This window comes from Charadrius vociferus, unplaced genomic scaffold (assembly GCF_000708025.1).
Source record: "Charadrius vociferus isolate BGI_N301 unplaced genomic scaffold, ASM70802v2 scaffold394, whole genome shotgun sequence".
Classification (NCBI taxonomy): Eukaryota; Metazoa; Chordata; class Aves; order Charadriiformes; family Charadriidae; genus Charadrius; species Charadrius vociferus.
The window spans coordinates 17,077-43,156 of NW_009647947.1; the positions used below are offsets into that span (position 1 = coordinate 17,077).

Consider the following 26,080-nt stretch of genomic DNA (forward strand, 5'->3'; position numbering starts at 1 on the left):
ACAAGTTTGCATTGCACAGGATAATTTCTATATTTTGCTTGCCCTATTCATCTTTGTTTTAAACTAAACCTGGGGGAGCTCTAATGTGTTTGTGCCTCTTTGTGGAACACCCAGCATTTGGACATGCCACCCTGGGGTGTAGCATCTCGCCTTACCTGTGACAAGAAGCAGGCACAAGTGCAGCAATACTTCTTCTGAGCTCCCAAATGGCTGCTGTGTATTTTCCTGGCCTTTGGCACTCAACTTGTGTGGTGGGCAGTAATTTGAAAGCCCTCAAATTCATTAAGCTCTGTGTCTTGATTTTTTTTCCCTTTGATTGCACATGGAACTGAGAAAAAGCATCTGACCTCCGGCATTGTTTGGCAGACTTCAACTAGTGTAAAAGCAGGGGTAAAATTTGCTTCAGACTATAAAATTACTCTGTAAACAAGTTAAAGTAAGTGTGTGTGTGTGCATGAGAGAGAGAGAGTAGGTGAGTTTGTGCCACTTGTGTAAGGCCATAATCAGGCTGATAACATTTAGCAGGGTTCAGTCAAGTGGCTTTTGCTGCTGACGACAGCCTCGCCAGACGATGCCCCAGTGAGTCATTTCCTTTGCTCAGCTGCAGCCCTCCATCCCTGCCGGCAGAGCTGTAGCCTTCCTCTTGCAGGCAGATGCCAGCAAGAGCCCTCAGGATGCTGCTGCTCCCGCTCCTGGCCCTGGCTGCAGCCTGGTCTCGTAGGTTCCCCGTGTCACCATGGCATGGCACGGGGCAGTGGCGGGAGGCACCCCGTATTTACGAGTGTGAATGAATAGCAGGCTAAGAGTGCTTGTTCTGTTTTCTCTCCTTCTTTCTAGATGGACAAGCACAAGTGCTTCTAAAGCAGAAGCAAGTGTCTGTTACCACAGGGCAAACGAAAACTGCATGGATTGACTGTGTAGCCGAGGGCATATCTGACCTCCAGTCTGTGTATATACATTGGTACCGACATATACCCCACAAAGGTCCCGAACGGATTCTGTATATTGGACCAGGACAAGTTACTTACGATGATGATTCCTACAAGAACAAGTATACTTCTTTCAAAAGTACAAAAGTCTGCACTTTCTCAGTCAATGACGTCAACTCCAACGATGAAGGTACCTACTACTGTGCCTACTGGCAGTCCCACAGCACGAGCAGACCACAGGCAGCATGTACAGAAAGCTGCCAGTGCCCTCCGCGGCAGGCCTTCCGCCAGATGCACAGAACCAGAATTGCGCTTTCCTGTCTCTAAACCATCCCCACGGGTTTCTGCTGACTATGCAAGCATAAAGAAAGGATAAAGAGAACAGCAAGGAAATGCAGCATGCTCCAACTCAGCTGGTATAATGTGCTGTGCTGGGGAAAAGGAGCACTCATCCCTGGTCACTCCTATCTCAATGGTTATGATGGTGATGACTGCTGATAAAGCTGATACCCCTTAGGACCCCTTGTTATAGGCAAGGATGTGTTCCACTGGGCAACACCTGAAAAGGTGGCCCCAAGAAAGGATTGTGAAGACCAATTACAAGAGAAAGCTTCAACCTAGAGCACGGAACCTATGGAAATGGTGACACAGCACTGCTCAGCCTGACAGCTGGGAGCAGAGCTACAGCGAAATTTAACTTAAGTGGCAATGGTATTCTCAATCCCATGTCCTTGTGTTTCATACAACTCACACAATCACAGAATCACAGAATGGTCAGGGTTGGAAGGGACCTCTGGAGATCAGCTAGTCTAACCCCCCCCCCACACCAGAGCAGGGTCACCTACAACAGGTTGCACAGGACGGTGTCCAGGCGGGTTTTGAATGTCTCCAGAGTGGGAGACTCTGCAGGCTCTCTGGGCAGCCTGTGCCCGTGGTCCACTACCCTCAAAGTAAAGAAGTTCCTCCTCACATTAAGATGGAACTTCCTATGTTCAGGTTTGTGCCTGTTACCCCTCGAGCGCATCAATTCATCTCCTCTGTGGCAGTCCATCCCCCATCTGAGGGTCATTACCTATGTTCCTACAGGGCCAGACATCTTCTCTGAAAATGTCATCGCTGCAGGTTCTTCTGGCAGTTTTGGTTTAGCCTTGGAAGAGACCTTCCTCTCTGGCTTTCACAATAAATGTGACTATTAATAAAAGTACCAAGATAATATAGAAAAAGTACCAAGACAGTGAACTTATGATTTTTTGTTGTTCTTTCATTGTAACAGTATGTTCTAGGAAGGTCTGGTGAAACGTGCTTCTGGGATGGCTTTGGGATGTCTGAGGAGAGGAGAACATCCCTGGGAGGGGAGAGATTGAACAACTGGAGGTTTTATGTGTGTGCTCAGCAGGTAAGTCTGAGAGGAACATAGTGGATAGATGGATAGATGAAGAGGAATTATTTCAAATTAAGTATTTTAGTCCTTTGTACACCATTACTGCTGTGCTTTAGCTTGGCAGTAAATTTAACCCAGTCCACGGTAGCAGGTTGAAGAACGACCATTGGATATGCCAAATGAGTCATTTCCTCCTGCCAGTGATTTGACGCTTTCTCCACCTGAAGGGCTTTGTAACCTTCCTGTCTGTATTTATTTCATTTCCAGGTTTAACCCGCACAGGCAGCATGATGCTGCTTCCAGTCCTTCTTGCAACTTCGTTGTGGTCCTGTAAGACCTTTTTCCTCTCCCTTCTCCTTCCCGTGTGCGCAGAACCTGGTCCTGGCTCCAAACTCACAGGGTTTCTTCCCCTCACACAATTTCTCCGCTTCCCCTTGCAGGTGGAGACGCGCAGGCAGTGCCGGTGCAAACCCCAGAGCTGCAGTGGAAGGTGAGTGGCAGCTCTGCCAGCCTGGCATGCCGAATGAGCGCCGAAGATGTCGTGCACTGGTACAAGCAGCCTCCCGGCCAGCCGCCAAAGAGGATCCTGTATGTGTCGGGACAGTCACCTACTTTTGATGATAGCCATGATACAGGGAGATTTCAAGTTCGGAAGCACCCTACTGAGCCTCTCTACGGTCTCACGATAGATTATTTAACCCCGAGGGATTCTGGCACTTACTACTGTGCACATTGGTTTTATCAAGGCATCACAGTGTTAGATGGGCAAAGATAAGCCGTACAAAAAAGCACTTGGTTGGCACTCTGAACCGCAAACTCTGAACTCTGCCAAAATGCAGGTACTTCCCTCCTCAACCCCTCTCTCATGATTTTATGCAACAGCATAAGAACAAGAGCAATATAACATGACAACTGCTAAATAGATGACGTTAACAATCAGTGTATCGTTTCAGTACTCACACACATCTGTAACATCCAGAAACTGGATAGCCCCAGTCACTTGAGCGTAAAAATATATTGAACTTTGCTCTTAAGATGAAGGCTTGATTGTACTGAAAGCACTCATGGCCTGTCTGTGTGTGTGAACAAATATGAGCTGTACATTTCTCTTCTCTGTTAGGATCCTTGGAGCAAGCAGTATCACCATCCCTGCAGGCCTTTCTCTCACAAAAAGAGACATGAATATAAAAGAAGGAGAGAAGGCCAGATGATCTTGCACACCCTCCTTCACATCTTTCTTTTGCCTTCCTTTACATTTCAGTCACCACATATTCCTACAACAGCCCAGAAAACCCAGGTTTATGGTCATAGTTTCTCACCTTATGTGTCCAGGACAAGAACTGAAATCCTCAGCCACGTGCTATGCCCCTGGCAAGTAGAGATGCAGGAGGGCAGGTGACCCAGCAGGAGTATGGAGCTGCTGTTGGACCATGCAGGGATGCGTTTAGGAAGGCAAAAGCCTGGATGCAGTTGCATTTGACAAAGGATGTAAAAGGGAATGAGAAAGGATTCTACAAGTCCATCAGCAGCAGCAAAAGAAAGACTAGGGAAAGCCGCTTTATAAGGCAGGGAAACTGGTGGTTAATGACATGGAAAAGATCAAGGTACTCAATGTTTCCTTTGCCTCAGTATTCACCTGTAAGACCAGCTTGTAGGAACCCCAGGCACCTGGAACCAGAGGGGAAGACTGGAGCAAGAGAGACAAACCCTTGGCGGAGGAAGACCAAGTTAGTGAGCTCTTAAACTGAACATAAGTATGTCCATGGCACCTGATGGGATGCTCCAACAAGTCCTGAGGCAGCTGGCCAATGCCTTTGCAAAGCCCCACTCCCTTCTCTTTGAAAGGTCACAGCAATCCATACAGGTTCCTAAAGAGAAGAAGAAAGCAAATGTCACTCCTATCTTCAAGAAAGGCAAGAAGGAAGACCTGGGGAACTACGGCCATCTGAATCGCTGGGAAGATGAGGGAGCAACTAATCCTGGAAACCATTTCCAGACACACGAAGGTGGTTGTGAATAGTCAGCATGGCCTTACAAAGGGGCTCCTTAGATAGCTTTAGGTAATGAAGCTATCTGCAAAGTGGATGTTGACCATTTCATCAGTGACAAGCCTCTTTGGTGATAATGTGAACCTGGAGAGGTATTTGCTTGAAGAATACTCCAGCTCCTGCCAGTGTCCTCTTGGCATAGACACCGTCACGTTTGATCTGTAATTCCTTGCTGTGTTAGAAAGCTCCCGTACAAAACCTAGACAGTCTCTGTAATTTACACATTTAACTGTGTGAGACCCAGTCGCTACCATATTCCTTTCATCTTCATCTGGGATCAGGTGCCTGACACGTTTCTGCTTGTGTGACCAGAACAACTGTAGTGTACTGCTACAGTTTTATACACGTCCTGGTAGGTTTTGGCAACAGGGGCTTCATTTCAGGTCCGCAACATACAATACCAACACAGTTTTTATTCTGATTAACTATAGTTGCCCAGGCAGGAGACTATCATGGGATGCTGCTGGGACGAGTGACCTTTTCCTTGCTGCTCCTCCCTTCACCTTCAAGTCTGTTTCATATTTCTTTCTTCCTCGTCACTTTGCTATCACTCACCGCCTAGTCATTTTGTTCTACCTGAGAGTCATTAAGACATTGCTCCTCCTCACTGCCCTCAGGGTGGCTGGACAGAAAATGAAGTAGACTTTCCCACGGTGACTTATTGAGAAGACGAGGGTCCCTTCCATTGCCACCACACAGAGGCAGGTGTCTCTCCTTGCCTGCCTCTCCGTGGAGCCCTGCGCTCACAGGCACCTTTCCAAACCCGTTAGCAACATGTACTTACCATCGGCTTATTGCACGTGGCTGACTGTCAGCAGGAGGGAGGCCAAAGCAGCTCATCTCCCTCGCACCAAGCGAGCTGCAGCACTGGCTCACCAGTCACGGGGGAGCGTCCTGCAGCACCAGCCCCGCTCATCAAGATGCCCCTCTGCTCTGGCTGCTGACAGCAGCCTTCACAGGGCTCGCTTAGGTTTTTCCAGTCTTCCCTCCAGGAGGTGTTTGCGTCTCATCTGAGCTTCAAAACTGAAATCCTGCGGCTGTGCGTTTCCTGCCACACTCAAAACCAAAGCGGAGGCACAACCCTGTGGTGCAGCTGCCCCCGTTGCTGCAGGATGGTGGCATCAAGCTGCTTCGGTGGAGGGCAGCACCAGCACAGGGGCATCCCAGGCCCTTCAGCGTGCCACAGCCATGTGATTAAGCTGAAGCAGCAAAAGAAGGTCCCTGAGGGGATGGGGAAATGCCTCCTGCCCGCTTGGACACTGTACACCTCTCCACACCCCTCTGGGTGAAGGCACACACTCACCACCCACCGGGGTGACCTCCGGGCTGAAACCTTCACACACCGATAGACGGCTGGAGCCGATCTCACTCACAGGCTTTCCTGGCATTTGCCATCCTGGAGAGGGTTTTCTGCAAATGTGCCCCATCTGCTTATGCACCGAAGATCCGCTGCTGAAAGCTCCTCAAGAGAGTCATCTGCTCCTCCCACACAACACTGTCCCCATCTCCGGTCCCTTTCACACTCCTCTGACTCTCAACGACAGCAGACATGCTGCTGCTGGCAGCGCTTGTGGCCACCGCCGCTTGGTCTTGTAAGTCCTTCCTTACTTCCTTACCTTTCCTCACAGGCACACAGGGCTCTGCTAACAGGCATCTTCACAAAGCCCTGAATTCCACCTGATGGCATCATTTCTCCACTTTTTGTTTCCTAGATGGATTTGCACAAGAAATTCCCATGCAGAGCCCTCTGTCCATCACCAAGTCTAAAGGGACTGTCCGCCTGCAATGTCATTTCAAAGACTTCTCTGGAGATTTTGATGATACCTTCATACACTGGTATCAACAGAAGGCGAATAATGGTCCACAGAGAATTCTCTACTTTAAAGTGACAAAAGTAGTAGATGCGGGCTTCCAATCACACAGGTACAGGGTTGAAAAAGATTCAAGACAGAAACTGTGTATTCTTACAATAATTGATGTCATTCCAGATGACACTGCTACCTACTATTGCGCCTACTGGCATCGTCACCGTGGCAGGAACTCTGAGATCCCCGAGACAAATACTCCCTCAGCGTCTCAACCACAAACAACTTGAAGATTACTCACGTCCCCTAGCGGGGATGAGCTGCCTGGCCTCAGGCACAGGCTCTGGAGAAGCAGGACATGCTCGGTGCTGACCAACGCCTTGGAAGCATCAGCTGCCACAAGACAGAGATGTCCACTGAGCAGCTGCACAGTGCAAAGGGAACGATGGAGGTGCAATACCTAACCCATCCTCTCCATTTCACCTTCTCCTCCTTTTTGCTCCAGCATGTCAGCAAACTAGTTGTAGGGATTTATTTAATGGGAAATGGTTTAGCCATTGACACACCCCTCTCTGCCTCATTTTTAAAAGGAAATTAAGCCAACGCTGTAAAAAAACATCCCTTGTCTCTTCACCAAGTCTTTTGCTTCTTTTTGGTGGTATCAGTCTATTTCTTAATGTCTTTGTCTCTCTTAGGGTTGAACTCTCCCAGCATCTCTGAATTTCCTTTTCCAAGGAGCTGTGGCAGAACTAAGAAATATGATGGGCTTCTTGAAAACCCTCCAAACTTGTCTCTTGCCTTGGAAGTAAGGTTTGTATGTGTTAATTATTCTTAATGGTGTCAGAATATATTTCTTCTTGGCTTTATGTCACACTTGCCTTTGTCCCCCAGCCTAATCACGCAGTTTACTATCAGCAATGTCCTATTACCCAAGTCCCAAGCTCAAATGACACTTTGCAGATGACTCGTGGACACATGGCTTGATTTTCCTATGCGATGCCTGAGAAATGTGTGCAATACGGCCCACACACTGTGCAGCACCATGTGCCTTTGCCAGGAGAAGCAGGGAGGAGAGCTGAGGCCCTTTTCCTCAAGGACAAGATATTAGTGCTTTGAGGATGCCCCCATGTCCCCAGGGATGAGGATTTCTTGCTGCAGCCTCATCCCTCATGCATCCTCTCCTTCCAGGTGTGCTCGGGGCCCTCCACCTGCACCAGGAGCCAGTCTCCAGCCCAGCCCAGCCACTCCCACAAGACACTCTCCAATTTACCTGCAGAGTAACTGGAGGGTCACAGTTCACCTACCTCCACGGCTACCAAATGTCACCTGGGACACACTCCCCACCCAGAGACACTGGTCTATAGCACCCTTTCTAGCTCTGATATTAATTGGAATACAGGTTTCCCCCCAGAGAAATGTCTCATCTACACAAGCAAAGACACCTGCATGCTGTTGGTGCACGAGTTGGACAACCAAGTCAGCAGATGGTATCACTGCGCTGCGTGGGACAGCACCTACAGCCATTCCCTTAAACTGCTGCCAGATGCTACAGCATTGACTTGTTAGAAGAGGAACCATCCCCACAATACCATGAGCTTTTTGTGTAGAGACATTTTAGGTTTTTTGTCTAGACTTGGGAGAGTTTTCTGCAAATGTGCCCATCTGCTTGCGCACAGAAGATCTGTTGCGGAAGACTCCTCAAGAGAGTCACCTGCTCCTCCCACACAACATTGTCCCCATCTCGGGTCCCTTTCACACTCCTCTGACTCTCAAAGACAGCGGAGCGTGACAGCAAACATGCTGCTGCTGACAGCACTTTTGGCTGCAGTCGCTTGGTCTTGTAAGTCCTTCCTTATATTCTTACCTTTCCTCACAGGCACCCAGGGCTCTGCTAACAGGCGTCTTCCCAAAGCCCTGAATTCCACATAATGGCATCATTTCTCCTCTGTTGTTTTTTTTGTTTGTTTGTTTTTTCTAGACGGATTTGCACAAGAAATTCCCGTGCAGAGCCCTGTATCCATCACCAAGTTCCAAAAAAGTGCACGGATGACATGTGAACTTCAATCATTAGGGGATAAATTTGATGGCACCCCCATACACTGGTATCAACAAAAGGAGGGTAATGCTCCAGAGAGGCTCCTGTTCTTTTCAGGAGGGAAAGCTTCAGTTGAAAGTGGCTTTCAAGCGCACAGGTACATGGTTGAAAAAGTTTCTAGCCAGAAACGGTGCGTTCTTACAATAAACGATGTAATTCCAGACGACGCTGCTACTTACTACTGCGCCTACTGGGACCCTCACTGTGATAGAAACTCAAAGATCATCAAGGCAAAAAACCCATCCCTCAACGTCTGAACCACAGGGTTGTAACTGTGCAACTCCCCTGATCTTCTCGCTCCATCTGGTATCAGCTGCAGAAAGGCCAAACCTTTTCCTGCTACCCAAAAAGAGCAGCGAACCCTGCATAACTCTCCTTTTCAAAGTCTGCGTGGTCATTATCACTCCAGTCTTCAAACACACATCTACTCTTTTAAGGACAAAGGAAGTCTTCACTGCCTTAAGAATTAGCACATAAACACTGGAAACCCACCTGCTGCTTTGGTGCTGTTTGCATAGCCGTGGCAGAAGTCTGCTGGCCTTTGAGGGGAGCAAACATTGCATTGAATTTCTAGTCCAGCCACTGCTCTCCCCTAGCAAAGAGAAGGCAGTAAAAGAGCGACAACACGCTGAAGGAGGTACCTTGGTGGTGGGAACGGTATGCTTGCCACCGCCTAGCACTTCTAAGAAAAAGCTTTCCATGGTCCCCACTATAGTCTTCGTTGCCCTCCGTGTGAGCTGCTGTAAGTCCCTGGAAATATGGTTGACCTAATTTGGATACCACAAAATCCCACACGGAGCAATTTAAATCAAGGTTTACAGTCTCTTACCTACCACAGCTGATGATGTGCTGCTTATAACCACCCTCTTCTTTCATTTCCTGTTAAGGCAAATTGGATAAACAGGGTTTTTCTGGAAGGTAGGAGATGTGTTGAAACTCTCGATTCTGATGGCCTTTTTTCAAATTTGCAGTGAGTTAAGGCCCTGTGCACAGCAAGCATTTCAAAGAAGAGCCTGAGGGGAATGACTTCACCTTGTGCCTTTAGCCTTTAGCTATGTGCCTACTCCTCAGCATTTCTTTTCCTGATGAAGGGTTTAATTGGATACCTGGAATGCTGGACCATCACCCTGAATGAGCTATGGGACTTTAGAAAGAAGATCAGACTAGGTGCAAATAAACACTGAACACCAGAAAGGCTTAAACACAAAGCGAAGTTAAGCACCCAAGCGCTCACCGATTTCACTGAATCCCGTTGGTACCTTCAGGGCTAGTCAGTGGTGGGATGCACAGCTCTCAGCCAGGAATTGGTACTCTCACATGCTGTCTTTATTTATAGGGTCTCACGGCAGTTTTCCAAGGAGTCTCCTCTTAGTTCAGTGAATCCTCCTTATATTTTGTTGTTTTCTGCCTTCCGTCTGCAGTGGCTACCAGCATCCATCACCACTGTACTTGCAGTGCTGCAGTCAGCGTTGATGTTTTTCTCAGGGACCCTTCCCTCGTAGTCCTGTCACGGTGTCAGAAATCTTTCTGAACCACACCCCATCTCGTCGGACCATATGGCATCACTATGCCCATTTTGTGATAGTAAAATTGATGTGGACCATTAAGAGACCCATCTCCAGTGGTTTCACAACTTCTAGCACACTCCGGATGTCTCAAAGGGGACCAGCACTTCCCAAACTTCACAACAGCCATCCACAGAACACAGAGGAAAGTTCCATGCAGCGAGGAGTCTCCCCCTCCCCTCCCCTCCCCTTCACTTACTCCTCTGTCCCCACTGCTCCCCTCAGGAGCTCAGGGAACACGTTCCTCTAGCTTGACACACAGTGTCACCAGCTGCCATCTGAGGGAGTCCCCTCCTCCCATGCAGTGTTGCTCAGTCTGCACCAGGGCTGGTTTCCTTCTCCTGACTCTCAACGACAGCAGACTGTGACAGCAAACATGCTGCTGCTGGCAGCGCTTGTGGCCACCGCCGCTTGGTCTTGTAAGTCCTTCCTTACTTCCTTACCTTTCCTCACAGGCACACAGGGCTCTGCTAACAGGCACCTTCCCAAAGCCCTGAATTCCACCAGACGGCATCATTTCTCCTCTGTTTGTTTTTTTTTTTCTCTAGATGGATTTGCACAAGAAATTCCCATGCAGAGCCCTCTGTCCATCACCAAGTCTAAAGGCAGTGTACGCTTGGAATGTCATTTCAAACAAGTCTCTGGAAATTTTGATGGCACCCGCATACACTGGTATTAACAGAAGGCGAATAATGGTCCACAGAGAATTCTCTACTTTGCAGGGAAAACAACAGTAGATGCGGGCTTCCAAGCACACAGGTACAGGGTTGAAAAAGTTTCTAGACAGAAACTGTGTATTTTTACGATAATTGATGTCATTCCAGATGACACTGCTACCTACTATTGCGCCTACTGGCATCGTCACCGTGGCAGGAACTCTGAGATCCCCGAGACAAATACTCCCTCAGCGTCTCAACCACAAACAACTTGAAAGATCCCACCTCACATCTCCTAGCGGGGATGAGCTGCCTGGCCTCAGGCACAGGCTCTGGAGAAGCAGGACATGCTCGGTGCTGACCAACACCTTGGAAGCATCAGCTGCCACAAGACAGAGATGTCCACTGAGCAGCTGCACAGTGCAAAGGGAACGGTGGAGGTGCAATACCTAACCCATCCTCTCCATTCCACCTTCTCCTTTTTGCTCCAGTATGTCAGCAAACTAGTTGTAATGGAAAGGGGTCATGATTCGGTGGTGTTGTTCTGGGAAATAGGTCAGCGCATGGTACAGGAACTCTTCAAAGGGTTTGGCCTGAGAAAGAACATGGAACATAGAGAGCTTTAGCTTGAAGGTTTCCAAAATTTTAAGCAAAGGAGAAGGAGTGTTATTTTTGCTTAAAATTTGGTAGTAGTTGGAGGAGGAAAATTTTCTATGTATTCCTCCTGAGATCTGGAGGTGAGCAGTTCTGATGTTTTTTTATTTTTGAGTTGTATCAGTTCCTTTCCCAATCTTCTTGCTGTTCACTGTTTGTGTTTCACTGGTGTTGCATCTTAATCAGCCAAAAAGTTGGAAACAGAGTTACTAAAGCAAGTATCAAAGAGAAAAGCTTTCCATAGTTAAGAACAACTTTTCATATTTATGTCTCATAGAATCATAGAATGGTTTAGGTTGGAAGGGACTTCAATGATCAAGTTCCAACTGCCCCGCCATAGGCAGGGACACCTTCCATCAGACTAAGTTTCTCAAAGCCCCATCCAACCTGGCCTTGAACACTTCCAGGGATGGGGCCTCCACAACTTCCCTGGGCAATTTGTTCCAGTGCCTCACCACCCTCATTGTGAAAAATTTCTTCCTAATATCTATTCTAAATCTATCCTCTTCCAGTTTGACCCTATTACCCCTCGTCCTTTCACTACATGCCCTTGTAAAAAGTCCTTCTCTGGCTTTCTTGTAGGCACTTTTCAGATACTGGAGAGCTGCTATAAGAAGTCCCCGGAGTCTTCTCCAGGCTGAATAAACCCAAGTCTCTCAGCCTGTCTTCATAGGAGAGGTGCTCTAGCCCTCGAATCATCATCATGGCTCTCATACACAATGCATCCCCTCCTAGCTACAGCCTCTGGGTGAGTGCTGACACTCATGCCTGAGAAATTCATTCACAGAGGTTTTTCTCTACCATGAAGCCTCTCCCTAATATTTTGCTTTACTGTGGTACGCTGATACCCTCCTCATTTGGTTCATTGAAGTGTAACTCATTAAAGAATATTAGTCTGATGGGATGAAAAAGTGACACAACAATTTCAAATGTATATTAGGTTTCCAAATGGCTATAGTTCAGTTTCATCCTTCTCATATTGCAAGCCCAGATCTTACAGGGGAGTTAGACAAGCTGTCTGCAATATGTAGTGTTTCACTTTGTTTCTTCTAATGAGACCTCCTAGCTGCTCACTGTCATGAGCATAATCCAACAGTCCCAGCAAATGCAGGTGAGATGGTGGTGGCCTCCTTTGCTGTGTGTCTAAGGACATGGCAGGAAAAACATTGGTCAGCACCATCCTCTGTCTACATCAATCTTTCCATTGCTTTGTGGTTGCGATTATGATGTTCCTGCCCAGGAGCCTTCAGAGTAGATAATTGCTTTTCTTATACCTACTTCAGTTGAAAGATCTTCACTCTCAGTTTAGTTCCTCCCTTTAGCCACAAATCGTAGTTTCTTAACATTGTTTTGCACAAGGTCCCATTGTATGGTCACATAGGTCACATTGGTATGCCACACAAGGTCCCAGAAGCACTCAAATTCAGTTTCTTTTACATGGCAAACTAAACACGGAGGATGTTTGATCAACCGTAACGGTGACTCCTCTGATGTTATCTTTGTCTGTTTTATAAGAAACCCATGTGCAAAGGAAAAGCCTCCTTCTCCCACCAGCTAGTGTATGAAAAGCTGCTGGTGAGCTGCTGTTGCAGAGCCTGGAGTCATTCCAGGAGATGGGCAGACAATCGCCATGTACCGGGGGCAGAAAATGCAACGTGCAGCACACAGATGCCTTTGTGATGCTTATGGTGCTGGCTCTCCCCCCTTTCCCTCTGCTGAACTGTAGTAAGACAACTAAAAATGAACTCCATGCTAGTACTACTTGATGACACCATGGCAGGTGAGAAGGGGTGCACCCCTTTGGGAAAGAGCAGGATCATCACCTGAAGGTATGTGTTTTTTAACATGCACAACCCTGTGCACCTATTTGCATGTCTAAAATTGAAGAGAAACCTTTACCTAATTCTTAGGCATTAAGTGGTGGAGTTATCTAACAAATTTGCAACACTTTAGGAAAGTGGTTTGCTCCACAGGGCATTAGGTATCAGCTGAACAACCAGGTGCACATCTGAAATCCGTGACATCCTCCCAGCAGCCAAGAGCCAGGCCTTCACTACATCTCCTGGGGCTGAGTGGGAAAAAAAAAATGGGATTTTCTTCAGCATTGGCACAGCAAGAGAACACGATGGCTTATTGCAAAGTCAAAACATGGTGTGGAGCACCTGGATCAAGTACTTTGGCACGGGAACCAAGCTAATTGTCTCTAGTAAGTACCATTGTTATTGATCTGATTTTCACAGAGTCCTGCACGTTCTCAGGTAATTAAGAATGAAAGACTGTAGGAAAATTAATTTCTGCCTGATAAATAATGTTTTGTCTGTGAAGTGTGCCTGGTGCCCTAGTTGGGTGGGTTGATGGGCAATAAATACATCGACCTTGTGAACAGAGAGATCACCTCTAGAACAATTACTGAATACTTATTAAGGATGGGGGAATGGGAAAATGAGGAGAGGTAGAAATTTAAATATTGGAGTGAATTCATTCCTGTTCTGGGAAAGTAGAGTGAACTGCTTGAAAGTTTACTCTTAGAACAGCAAGTGAGATAGGCAAAAAGTTTCTTATTGATAGAGGCAGTTCAGTCTAAGTAGATTGGGAAGGAAAATTGCTTGGAATGTAATACATTTCTAGTTCCTGGCCTTACTGAAAGTAACTGGTTTACTTTTGCATTTTTATTATTCTTAATTGTGGTGAAGCTACGCAATGAGAAGAATGAATGCTGTTTTCAGTATAAAGCATATAGCAATGCCTGCAGTATGCTGCAGTATGCTGCTCAGAAGTTTACCGGTATTATCAAGGTGACTATAATTAAGTCAAATCGTAAAAAGAAGAGGACAGTTACAGAGAAATTTAAAATGTTATCCATGCCTCTCACCAAAACTGTTCTCTGCTGCTATTTCAAATTAAACTGTGCCTGTGTAGAGGCAGCTCCTTTTGCCAAAAAGACAACAGCATATCCCTATCAAAGACATGAACTTAGCTATGGGCATCAGTAAGTTTTGTTTAAATATGGACTTTGCATTTAAAATATGGGCTTCAAAATATGAGTTTGATGAAACTTTAGTTAAGGTACTTTCACACAATAAGTTATTCGCAAGATAGGAGACTTAGGAAAAAAAAAGTTTACCTGTATATTTTAATCAACAAATAACTTGGCAACTTTCTTAATTTCCTTTGGGAATCATACTATAATTGCGTTTCTTCTTAAACCAGCAAAAAGAGGTTACTTCCGAGAAGACCTAGCAGACCAGAGGCAACAGATCTTTCTTAGAGAAATCCCAGAGCTAAAAGGATTAGGAGTTATAACATAAGCACAGCACTGCTTTCTTCTCAGAAAATGCTGGGTTTAAAAACCTGAACATTTTACTCATTACTAAAATCTTAGTATTTCTAAAAATGGCACTGTAGTCAATGTTGAAAATTCAGCCATTGCACTGAGCCAGATTTATCACCAGCCTCTAAATCAAAGAGGCTTTTTCTGTAGCCTACGCAAGAAAAGTGCAGTGCAGGAGATACTGCTAAGCGTTATCAGACTGTGGGATGCTGATGTCAAAATATTTGGAAGTGGAACTAAGCTTATTGTTTCAAGTAAGTACTAAATGTAGAACTTAACTTCTGAAACATTTTTCTATGGAGTTAGACACTGGCTGCGTGAAGTGCTCCGCTATTTTAGCTCCCGCTGAATGCTTTGCAGGTTTTTCCTCTTAAACAGCATTTCCATATGCAGAACACAATGTAACTGGTTTGTATTTATGTATGAAATGGGGGAAACACAACAGCTATTGCAGCACAGATGTATAACTAACCCCATTATTATTTTCTTTTTCAAAATAAATTTAAATTTGGTAAAGACAGCATTTGGAGAACTGAAAGATGTTTTTGTCTTTAAATATGCATATTCAACCTTTGCGATATTTCTAATTCATTCTGAAAGAAAATTGTCAAACCTTTGGGTTACTAAAATTCTTTGAACACCAAAACAGTTTCCTCTAGGACTATGTCTGACTATACCAAATGAAAGGAGTTATGAGATATGCCCAGAACTGTCTGAAGATAGGCATAGTTGAAAGGCTGCTCTCTCTTCCTAGCTTTTGCCGAAACCACTTATTATCAGTTATTACCATTATTAAGGAAGAATGCCAATGCAAGATGTTTTGACATACTTACCAGAATTATTTTGCTTCAAGTAAACTTCAGGTGCTTTGATACTTGCCTGTGATTTGGCTCAGCTAAGCACCAGAGATGAAAAGAGTTTGCCTAATTTTGACCATCTGAAATTGGTGTATCTGGTTAGTGGGAGGCTCAATTCCAATCCATGCAGGGTTTCGCTTCATGTTACTGACAACAAAAATATTGGTCAGGGGTCTTGTGAGGCTCAGATCTCAGCATAACCTTCACCAATTTTATGGGGGTGTGTAAGAATCACAGAATGGTTAGGGTTGGAAGGGACCTCTGGAGATCATCTAGTCCAACCCCCCTGCCAGAGCAGGGTCACCTACAGCACGTTGCACAGGACAGCGTCCAGGTGGGTTTTGAATGTCTCCAGAGTGGAAGACTCCACCACCTCTCTGGGCAGCCTGTTCTAGTGCTCCACTACCCTCAAAGTAAAGAAGTTCCTTCTCATGTTAAGATGGAACTTCCTATGTTCAAGTTTATGCCCATTACCCCTCGTCCTATCACTGGGCGAATAGGGCGAATTACTTGGCCAATATCTGATCGAATAGATGCTCTGCTGGTGCTGCCTCTCTCCAGAAAGCAGAGATGGAGCCAAGATGCTCAATCTGCACCATCTGTCTAAACTTTGCAAAGACTAAAATTAGTTGAGATGAATCCCGTCCACTTAACAACATACCTCCTCTCAAATACCACCACACCTTTTTTTTTTTTTTTTAAGCTTAGTTTAGTTTAGGAAACTGCTCCCTTTTTACTTTTCTACGGTCTAAAAATTAATTATACAGCGAATCTGACTTTCTTTAAAGAATACTGTTTACCCATATAAAGATAACAGAGCTGCACTGTTATTGCAAAGACCTCATTCACTGTGATCGGTTATTACAACAAGGTGTTTGGCTCCGGTACAAAACTCATTGTGTCAGGTAAGTTACATGCTATTTTCCATACAATAAGCTAAGAAGCTTGGGGTGGTCATATAGATGAGAGTTATAGTGTCCCAGAGGGCACTCAGTCCGCTTAGAGCATCAGTTGGGACCATCCTTGCGCAGCATTCCCCTCCCCAGCTTGCCATTCCTACAGTGAGCCCTGTGGTATTTGTAAGGCAGTGGTTTAGGATCACAAACGTTTCTGAAAAGGAGCTATTTTGAGCCACTTTTGATCATACTCCTCCTTGGAAGTGTGGTGGAAAACGGCCTGTAGTAGTTTCCACAGCCCCCGTTCTTTCCTCCAGCTGTACTGAAGGAATAAGCAGGGAATTGAGCAGCTGTGAATTAAGAGTGAAAAACCAAAACCTCTTCCCAATAGAGAAAAAAGAGGAATATGCAATGGCCATTGCCAAAACCCTTCTTTAATTAGGCTAGTAAAAGTGAAATAATTTGTCCGTAATTATTGTTGTCATGTACACAGCACTTTGGCAGTAGAAATATATTAGTACCTCAAAATGCTCTTGATATTGCTTAATAACATGCATATGAAGAAGTGATCCGTTTTTTTGCCTTTCCTGCAGAGACGTTTATTTTAATGGAAAGTGGAGGACAAAAATCTGCATTTTCCCATTAAAAGTGCTTTAAATGCCATAATACTGGAGTAACACAAGGCAGAGGAAATACTGCTACCAAATGTTTTAAGCCTGGTTAAATACATAAACTTACATTAACATCTCAAACAAAGATTGGTTTTAGTGATTTATGTCAGAAAGACGGAGTAAATCATAACTATAATTCAATAGAAATACCCATGTCAGGATAAGTGTGTTGTTTTTAGTGAAAATTCTTACCTTGTTAATCAGGTAGTTGCCATGTTTTTGGTATCTACAGTTTAAATTATTTTCAGGCATCACTCTAATTCTGGAGGATTTTGTCTTTATGTGGCCAAGGCTTCTGATCGATTAATAGAGTAAAAGGGCTGTATTTACCTCGTGCTTAAGGTTAGGCATTTCATCACAGCCCGTCTTTTCAGAGGTGACTATCCAATATTAGCTCAGTAACTAGCTCACAGAAAGAAACAGAGAAAATCAGGACTTGGGATAAGTGACCTTAATTCAGTTGAGTCATCGGGATTTGAGCTTGAGCAGAATCTTTTCCCAGATCTATACTGAAAGAGTCAAATGTATAAAGAACCAAACTCCCATCAACTTGTAGTGAACTTGATTTTGTTCTTCTTGGTCTCTTTTAATTAGTGCTGACCAAAAGAAAGTTGCTCAAGACATACAATAACGCAGGTAACAGAAGGGCTGGGATTTAAAAGACTCATTCGGCATTTGCATTTGGTGGAGTAGATGAGTTTTTAGAAGCTTACAGCAGAATGGGAATATTAATCCGACATAGCCTGGCAATACAGGATTCTTCCATAAGTATCTTCCCAGGGAATTTAGGCACTCACAAGGTTGCAACAGGGAAGCCGAGACTGAACCAAAGACTGAACCAGCTTCTCCAAATCCAGTTTTTTTCCTTCAGCACAAAAGAAGAGTGGCTAGCTCAGCCAGCGTGGGGCTGATTTCCCTCTGCCATCTCTTCTGCTACAGCTGCACCTGGGTCTCCCTGGCAACTCACAGGCATATTGCTAACTTATTTTGAAATGATAAAAAGAACAAGCTACTAACATTTCTAGGAAATCATTTCGTAGCAGAAATTATGGCAGCAACATTTGATTTCTTTAAATGCAATCTCCCAAATATTACTGAAGTATCTACCTTATTTTCATCAAATGCATTGAGGTTCAGAGTTCAAAAAGCTACAATTATTTTTTGTAATTATACATTATAAAATATACGTTGCCCAAAGGCAGATACCTAAATTTACTTATACATTACCTGAAACTGGATTAAAGTGACCTTCTGCCCTTTTAAATCAAAATGGTGAAGATCAATGTATGCATTAGTTTCCATTAGTATTTTTTTTTAACAGGGAAAAGCATGAAGGCCTGAATCAAAACCCAGTAGACTTGAAAGTCCAAATGAGCATTAGGGCAGAAGGATGGAGCTGCAAGACGTAAATAAGGGAAGATGTGGCTGCTTAAAAGAAATCTGCAGAGTGAGAGCCTCTCACCATGATTAGTATTAATAGGAACATTTGCTAACGGCTTTCAAATATCATGGATTTCATGGGCACAAAGATGAATTCAGTATCCAAAGGCAATGTTCACAAACAGGTTTCAATGGGAACATTCCCCTGTTCACAGTGGTCTCTGTTATCCTAAAGCCATGGCCCAAAAAGATCAGCTTGAATTGGTGACAGCATGCAGCACTAGGCTCTTATTGTAGGATATATATTCATACACAGATGTACACGCGCATATATATATATATATATATAAATGCATTATTTCCCATTTTGTCCAAGTGATAACTTTTACTGTTCCTCATGCTTTCCATAGAAACCTCAGGGGGTGCTGAAGGAGTCTCAGTCTAGAAAATTGCAAATCTCAGGTGCACAGGATCTGCTTAAATTTTTCCATGATTTTGAATGCTGACTGTTAAATTAGGGCTCCATCCTCCATTGTGTCAGTATTCCAAATCCTCAGTTTTTGTGTACATGCAAGCTTATTTATTTAACCCTGAAAGGCTAACATAAGTGAAATCTGTTGTATGAGCAAACATAGGTTCATATATACACCGTTTTGTAAGGAAGGTTTTCATTCCAGAAATCAGAGTGTCAAAAGAAACAGGTGCATATCTGATAAGGAAATGAGGCTAGGTTTGGACACAAAATGAGGTTTTAATAACATTGAGACTAGGTGGGTTTTTGCAAAGCATTTGTATACAGTGACTACTACAAAATCTTCGGAACCGGCACAAAGCTTATTGTTTCTGGTAAGTTTTTCTAGTATCTAAGAAAATATGCTTTATTCTGATAATCCAAAATCTAGAGGAAAGGGAATGTGATATGCTATTTTAAAATTATAAGAGATTAAAATACAGATTTAAAAGTATAACACAGAAGAGTGATGTGGACTTTGCAGCAGCAGAATTCGTTGCTTTAGCACCCAAATGCTTGTATAAGAGAGGTCAGGGTAAGCTATAGGAGTTCACATAAACCATAAATTGCTGAAATAGAACTTCTTTTGGATACTTGGGGCTGCATCAGGTCATTCCCTTGTGCAAAGCTTAGTGCCCAGAGCAGCACGCTGAGGGTAACCCAGAAACACAGCCGAAGATCGCCCCTTGGTCTCAGAGCAGGGGGAATAGAGGTGCTGTACAGGAAAAAATTGTGAGTGCCAACAGATCCTCTAAACCACAGCTAAAGATCTGTATATCTCTGTTTGGTCAAGGGAAAGGTCTTTCCCCATGGATTTGTCCTAACAAAGCTGATTTATTCCAGCCAAGGGGAACTGAACTCTCTTGGATGCACTGCAGCAGTGGTTAGCTGCAGGCAGACAACAAATAATCAGAAAATTAAAATGTGGGGGGAAATCCTGGACCTTTGGAACTGTTGCCGTTAGTTTCAGTGTTGGCAGGATTGCATGGGAGGTGCACATGCTTTTCCCTGGGGAGAAGCCAGAAGGCCCCAGGGGAAGGATACTCACAGGAATGATGGAAGTTGATGCTTCTCTACAGCATATATAGACGTACGTGCGATGTTTCCTTTTCGTACTGACTATTTGCAATAGTACTGCGTGGGCAAGTACAGCAGGATTTGAGGATGAACAGTCCCAATTCTGCATCCATTTCAGCTTACGGTAACCTTAACATGCAGAGGATTGGGCCCAAAATCAGTAAATGCCCCTCCACTGGGCTTGAGAGGAGTAGTGGCTGTTCAGGACTGCCTTTCATTAATTCAGTTAAACAGTGGTCTAGCATGTGAGTATTTTTAAATCATGTGGTCAAAAACATGCATCATCTCAGAAAAAAATGAATTTTTCTAGAAAAAATCTAGACGAAATATGGTAGTTCAATCAATGCCTTGGACAACAGTAATTTTGGTTTGTTTTGACATATTTTTAAACAAGTGATGGCAAAGACTAGCTTGCAACTGAATTTAAAGTACGTACTACTAAAGGCTCTTTGGGAATAGCAGCATTAGCTGAGATTGAATTCAAATCTTCTATGTTCATGTAGCCAAATGAATAGACTATTGTTGTTCATATGATGGTTGTTAAACCTGGTCCTTGTCCAGCCAAAACATCCCAAACTGTTTCTGTAAGGGAATGTACCAGTGGGGGGGTTGAGAAGATATTTGGTTCTGGCACAAAACTCATCGTCTCCAGTAAGTGTTTTCAAAGACTTTTTTTTTTTTAAGTTTTGTGATGGAAAAGCTTTGGAGTCAATGCTGACAGCTCTTTAAGGTATCTGGGGAGGCTCACAGTAGGTCAGGAATATACTATGTTATTATCAATGATAGTACCTGAAGCTGCTGGTAAGCAGGACAAGAATGCTGTTTCTGAGCTGAGTGTGTTGAGTTCTCTCAGGTCCCACTGTCTTGATGGGGGAACTGAGGAGTTTTGAGTATCAGACAAAATTACTCCATTTTGTGGGATCATCCAAGTAATGATAACTTCAATTTCAGCTTAAGAACACATTGACCTTATTTAGAAATCTTATTTATAGGTAAAGAAACTGTATAGGAGTTTCATTAGGAAAACCTTTGACAGTTAATATATAAGACCATTTTGAACCCAATTCATTAATAGCTCATTGATTACAAGCCTAACTCCAGAATTTTATTTGCACAATGTTTTGCAGGCTCGCTGCATTATTATAAGAGAGAAAAGACAGCTTTTAGCTTAAGAAACATCTGCATGTGCTTACCTATTTTTTTAAAACGTAAGATATGTGTACCTCTTAAGACCTGCCTTTTCTAAGGCTGTTTAACGAAGTAAAGAGCAAAATTTTTGAAAGGCTAGTGAAAACAAAAAAGACAGTGGAGTGGAAGTTCATTACTTTAAAATTTTTCAGAAAGGATCAGGTCATTTGCCCAGAAAATCCAATGTAAACAGTCTCATTGATTTCAATGGCATTACAGATCAGTCCAAAAATACATCAAAATTTACAGCCAATTCTACAAGTTTTCATCCTTTTTTTCCATAAACTTACCTACAGTTTATGGATATTTTTTTTTTCCCACACACAAACATATATGTACATGTATATATGCAAAACTTAATTTATTCAGTTCTCCACTGTTATCCATTTACCTATGTCTGTACACAAGACTCTCCCATGCATGCACACAGTTGCAGTTACTCAAGCTGTATGTTTCCTCAGTATTGTGATACGATTTAGGTGTTTCATTTAAGCTAAGCACCTAGGGTGTTTTTATGGTAAATGTAGAGACATTGGCAATTCCAGAGGTGGAAATTATTCCATCTTAATAGAAGTCTCTAAAATGGGCAGGATGAACTAGCAGCTGGAAACATCTCTCTCTGCCTCTCTATTTAGATTTGATAATCCAAGAGAATAACATCAAACTAGACAATTAAATTTTAGCCTACTGAAATTGCTTGGGGTAACTTACTGAACTTCGAAAATATAAAAGAAACATCTGAAATAGTCATGAGGCTTTGCAGAGTGTAATGCCACTGGGACAGGAGCTACATCATGGTCTTCTGAACATATACAACTCTGGAACAAATAAATAATTTTAGAAATTAGTTTAATCTTGCATCCCCGGGAGGACTGATGCATAAAGAAGCAGAAAATAACCCCTAAAGTAATGTTAGAGAACCATAAAATTGTTAGCAATTTTATTTCTGGTACAACAGAACTCAGTCCACATCTTGATTTCAATGACAAACATCCAAAATGAGGAAGTTCATAGTATAAGGGTCATCTTTTTGAAGGCAGACAGCCTTATGCTTTGGTCATCTTCGTTTTTAAACACCAAGTATGAAATACTTCAAAGAATCACTGAGTTGTTTTAGGGGGGATGCAATGTAGAAGATTGCTCTAGAATAGCCAGATCGTTTAAAGAAAGGTGGAAGCTTTTTCACAAAAATACATGTTTATATTTATGTGTTTTCTCACAATGCCTGAAAACCGCACCACTCAGCCAGACGACACTTTAAACTCTGTGCATCTCAAAAGCTGCTCAAATTCGGTTGCGGAGATTTACATAGGAATCTAAAGAGAAAGAGTGGTGTAAGAAGACAAACACCTAAAATCTCTCCACTGCCTTAAGAAAAACAGTCTAAAGCAGTACCTTATATATAACAAAAGTAAATTTTGAAAACTGTATCTAGTCTTCATTTGCAGTTAAGCATAGACAAAAACGATTGCCCTTGAGCACAGCCTATGCATGCATTGCAGAATTTCATGCTTAACTAAAACAGACTCCTAAATTTCCTACCCACTTTTATAATATCAAAATGTCCTTTCAGTGTGGACAACATCAGGATGATTTGGACTCCTCCTAATAACAAAAGGTTTAATCCAGAGAGGCAAATCAGATTGTAAAATATTAATTAGACATAGCAGGTGTTCATTAATTAGCAGTGGGGGACATAAAACCGCAAACATTTGAAAGGTTTACCTTTAACATTCTGTAGAAAAAAAATTCATGTAGTTATTTTTGCATAAACATTATGAAGCACTATTAAATCAAACGAATGAACAAAGCTCTTTCAGGAACTATTACTATTATTTAATGATCATCAAAGACTTGTGCAGACAAATGCACTTTCTGACAGCAGTACTGTCTGGAAGGCTGTGGGATATAGGCTTTCATGTAGTTGCCTGAAGTTTTCTAACTCAGTTTCAAGGGAGAATATTAATATCTTCAACAATATCTCAATTTCTTAATGTTTCTCAAAACTGATTTTTCAAACATTTTTGAGTACGTTTCTAAGGCTGTAAATAACCAGACATTAATTTATTTTTCTAATAAAATACTCAAGAAATATTTTGTGAGATACTTTTTAATTTACTCTAGTATTAGAATATTAAAGAGTAGACCTAGTCTACTCTGGTCTTTCTCTACCAGATGTGCTGCTTGACAAGAAGCATGAATGAAGCAGTCTAGATGCTAGTGTTCACAAAACAATTTAGGACTTAAATAATGTTTCTCCATGCACATGGCACGGTATCAAAGCTTAGATCAAACATGCTCTGGACTCAGGAAGACTCTATATTGTCTAAACAAAAATTAATTTCAAATCATAGAATCAATAATATTTGAATTGTCTTGTCCTTGGATTTCGAGCTTGATTTTCCATATGATACTCATAAAAGCTTCTATTCATTTTAGTTCTCGATAAAATAACACATTTAAAAATAAGGTTAAAAGTCATATTTTCTATTTCCATTTAATCTAAATAGTATTGTAACTGGTTTTGACTGAAAATTAAAACTTGCCATTTGGGTCCACTGAAATAACATTTAATATAAAGTGTGTTTGAATGCCAGATTCATCCAGCTCACCAAAAACTTAATTTTACTTCAAGGATGGAAATTCATCTATTACCTAGAATTCCTCTCATACATGAGACATTTCTATTCCCATTCTAAGTATTTCATAACAAATCAGAGAGTTAAAACTTATGTTTATAAGACATTTAGGGTGTTGCTCTTCAGAATTTGTATTTTGTGGCTGTGTATTTATTTGCTGTATAGTACTGATCTTCCAACTGTCTATTTTGTTAATTTTTTTCCTCCAATAACCAATCCAGACAAACCACAGTCTCCACCGGCAAACTTTGAAATCCTGCAGAAGGAACATAAAAATCAGATAATGTATGTTTGCCTTATTGAGAAATTCTACCCAGAAGTTATTCGGGTGACATGGACCGACGGAGAAAATAAGGAGGTAACAGACAACGTAGTAAAAGGAGACACCTGGAAGCCCGCAACAGAGGATAAATACTCAATCGGCAGCTGGTTAACTGTACCAGCGGAGAACAAAGACAAGAACTATTACTGCAATTACGAGCATGAAAGTGGAAAGAACTCACTGCCGAAAGAAGGTATATACTACACGTTAATTCTAGGTATTATTATAGATATGACTTTTTCTTTGCAATAAAATTATAGCAATAATGCTTTCTATTACTGTTCCTGAAAGCATCTGTGCTCCTTGGCACAACAATAACTAAAATACATATCTGGAGAAACTATCAAAGTTTTCCCAGGAAAAGCAACTCAGCCTGTGCTATGCTGTCCAAGTGAATGTCACTGTGTAACAGGAAAACAGCAGTTCTTGAACCTCATCAGCTGTAAAGTAACATAGCTCCAAAAGGTCTGCACTGAGCAGAGTCGGTTACTTTCCAGTCAACAGAAGTTTCTGAGAACAGTATTATCTCGCTGTTACCCACGGCTTACAGGTGTAAGCCCCTCTGACACCCCCTGACATTAGTCACGGCTATAAAAAACTAAGGAGTCAAAAACGAGGTTGCTGGGGATGTAGGGCTGAGATTAAATATATTACTTACTCAAAAGTCCATCAATAGTGAGGTAATAACCATGTATCTCTCATTTAATTGTGAAAAGATTGATTATGCAAAACAAAATCTGAAAGACAATGAAATTTTAAGGAAAAAAATTAACCTATAATCAATGCAAATTGTTTAAAGCATAGTAATATCTTTAAGAAAAGCTGCATATATTGTTCAGATTAATCTTTTGTCAGTATTTACGTCTGTTCAATTTACTATAAATTAATGTAACTCCAATGAGTGAGAGCACAGCCATAAATAACCATTACATTTCAACCTTCAAAATACATTCTGACAAAATATTCTTTAAGTTTATTTACATGGAGGATGGGTTTAGGGACGCAATGTGGATGTCTTTAAGCCCATGTATCAATGCAACAAACACAAATTTGCTGCTTCAAGCACAAAAAAGTTTTTATTTTAGCGAACAACCATCACCAAAATAGCAAAGTCCCAATAGTGGAGCCTTAGGACATACTCTTCTCAAGATCATTCTTTAGCGTTGAGCAACCATAAAGTAACAGACTAATTGACGTCCCTTCCAATATAAATTATTCTGCATTTTTAATAACAGTAAGTTGTGAAGGCAAACAGACTCCAGCTACTTCAGTGACAAGATCAGGTGGTCAAATTGGTTGCAGTTCCAAATAAAAGACACTCAGCTAATGAACATCCTAATGGACACACTGCTGAGAGGGCAAAAGCAAGCCTCCCACTTACGGCAACAAATACTTAGTCACTTCTCTACGAGCGTTTTCCCCTTGCAACTTCTCCCTGCAAATGAATCCTACTTGTGAACAGCTGCTCTGCAGACAGATCTTAAACATCTTTATTTTGTTGTTTAATACTAATTTCCCATTTCGCTATTGCCGTACTGCCTCTTTTTTCCCTATTTCTCATTTCACGTTTGTTAAAATTAAAGAAAAGCTGAATTGGGGCATTTAAACTCTCTTTCCATTAGATTCTTCAAAGACTGCTGCTGAGGAAGAGGACTGCAGCACATATCTTGGTAACAGCACCGTTTTTAATAGAGGTAATTAAAATGTATTAAAATGTGGGAAAGCGATGCACGTCATGCAAGAGTTAGATATTGCTACATATGCTCAGAACATCACGAAAAATGATCTTTCTAAATATCATACAGGAAATCTTTGAACTCTGGGGTCTGTAACTTAAAAATACTCCAGTGCTACTCTGAATTAACTTCGGTTGTGGATTATAAAAAGAAGCTGTCCTAGCTTTATCAGGATGCTACAGATGCTGTTCAGGCTACTAGATTATAGCCTGCATTAAGTGCCACTGTTTTAAATCCCTGAAGTAGTTAAATGCTCAATGCTTCAGCTGATGCTCCATCAGCCTAGAAATTGCCCAAGCACTTCAGACAAAATAAATTTCTTTTATCTTGAATTTGGGG

The 26,080-nt window shown here is 42.6% G+C and overlaps 1 protein-coding gene across 1 annotated transcript in view; it reads left to right on the forward strand.

Moving 5' to 3' along the window:
• LOC104284901 (TCR gamma alternate reading frame protein) overlaps window positions 1-26,080 on the forward strand; it is a 27,263-nt gene that overhangs the window by 703 nt on the left and 480 nt on the right. Inside the window, exons 3-11 of the mRNA XM_009883279.1 lie at window positions 650-717; window positions 838-1,119; window positions 2,751-2,987; window positions 5,903-5,950; window positions 6,071-6,207; window positions 8,279-8,456; window positions 19,070-19,114; window positions 23,905-24,198; window positions 25,628-25,699. Coding sequence (XP_009881581.1) covers window positions 650-717; window positions 838-1,119; window positions 2,751-2,987; window positions 5,903-5,950; window positions 6,071-6,207; window positions 8,279-8,456; window positions 19,070-19,114; window positions 23,905-24,198; window positions 25,628-25,699 — 1,361 coding nt within the window. The remainder of the gene's footprint in view (window positions 1-649; window positions 718-837; window positions 1,120-2,750; window positions 2,988-5,902; window positions 5,951-6,070; window positions 6,208-8,278; window positions 8,457-19,069; window positions 19,115-23,904; window positions 24,199-25,627; window positions 25,700-26,080) is intronic.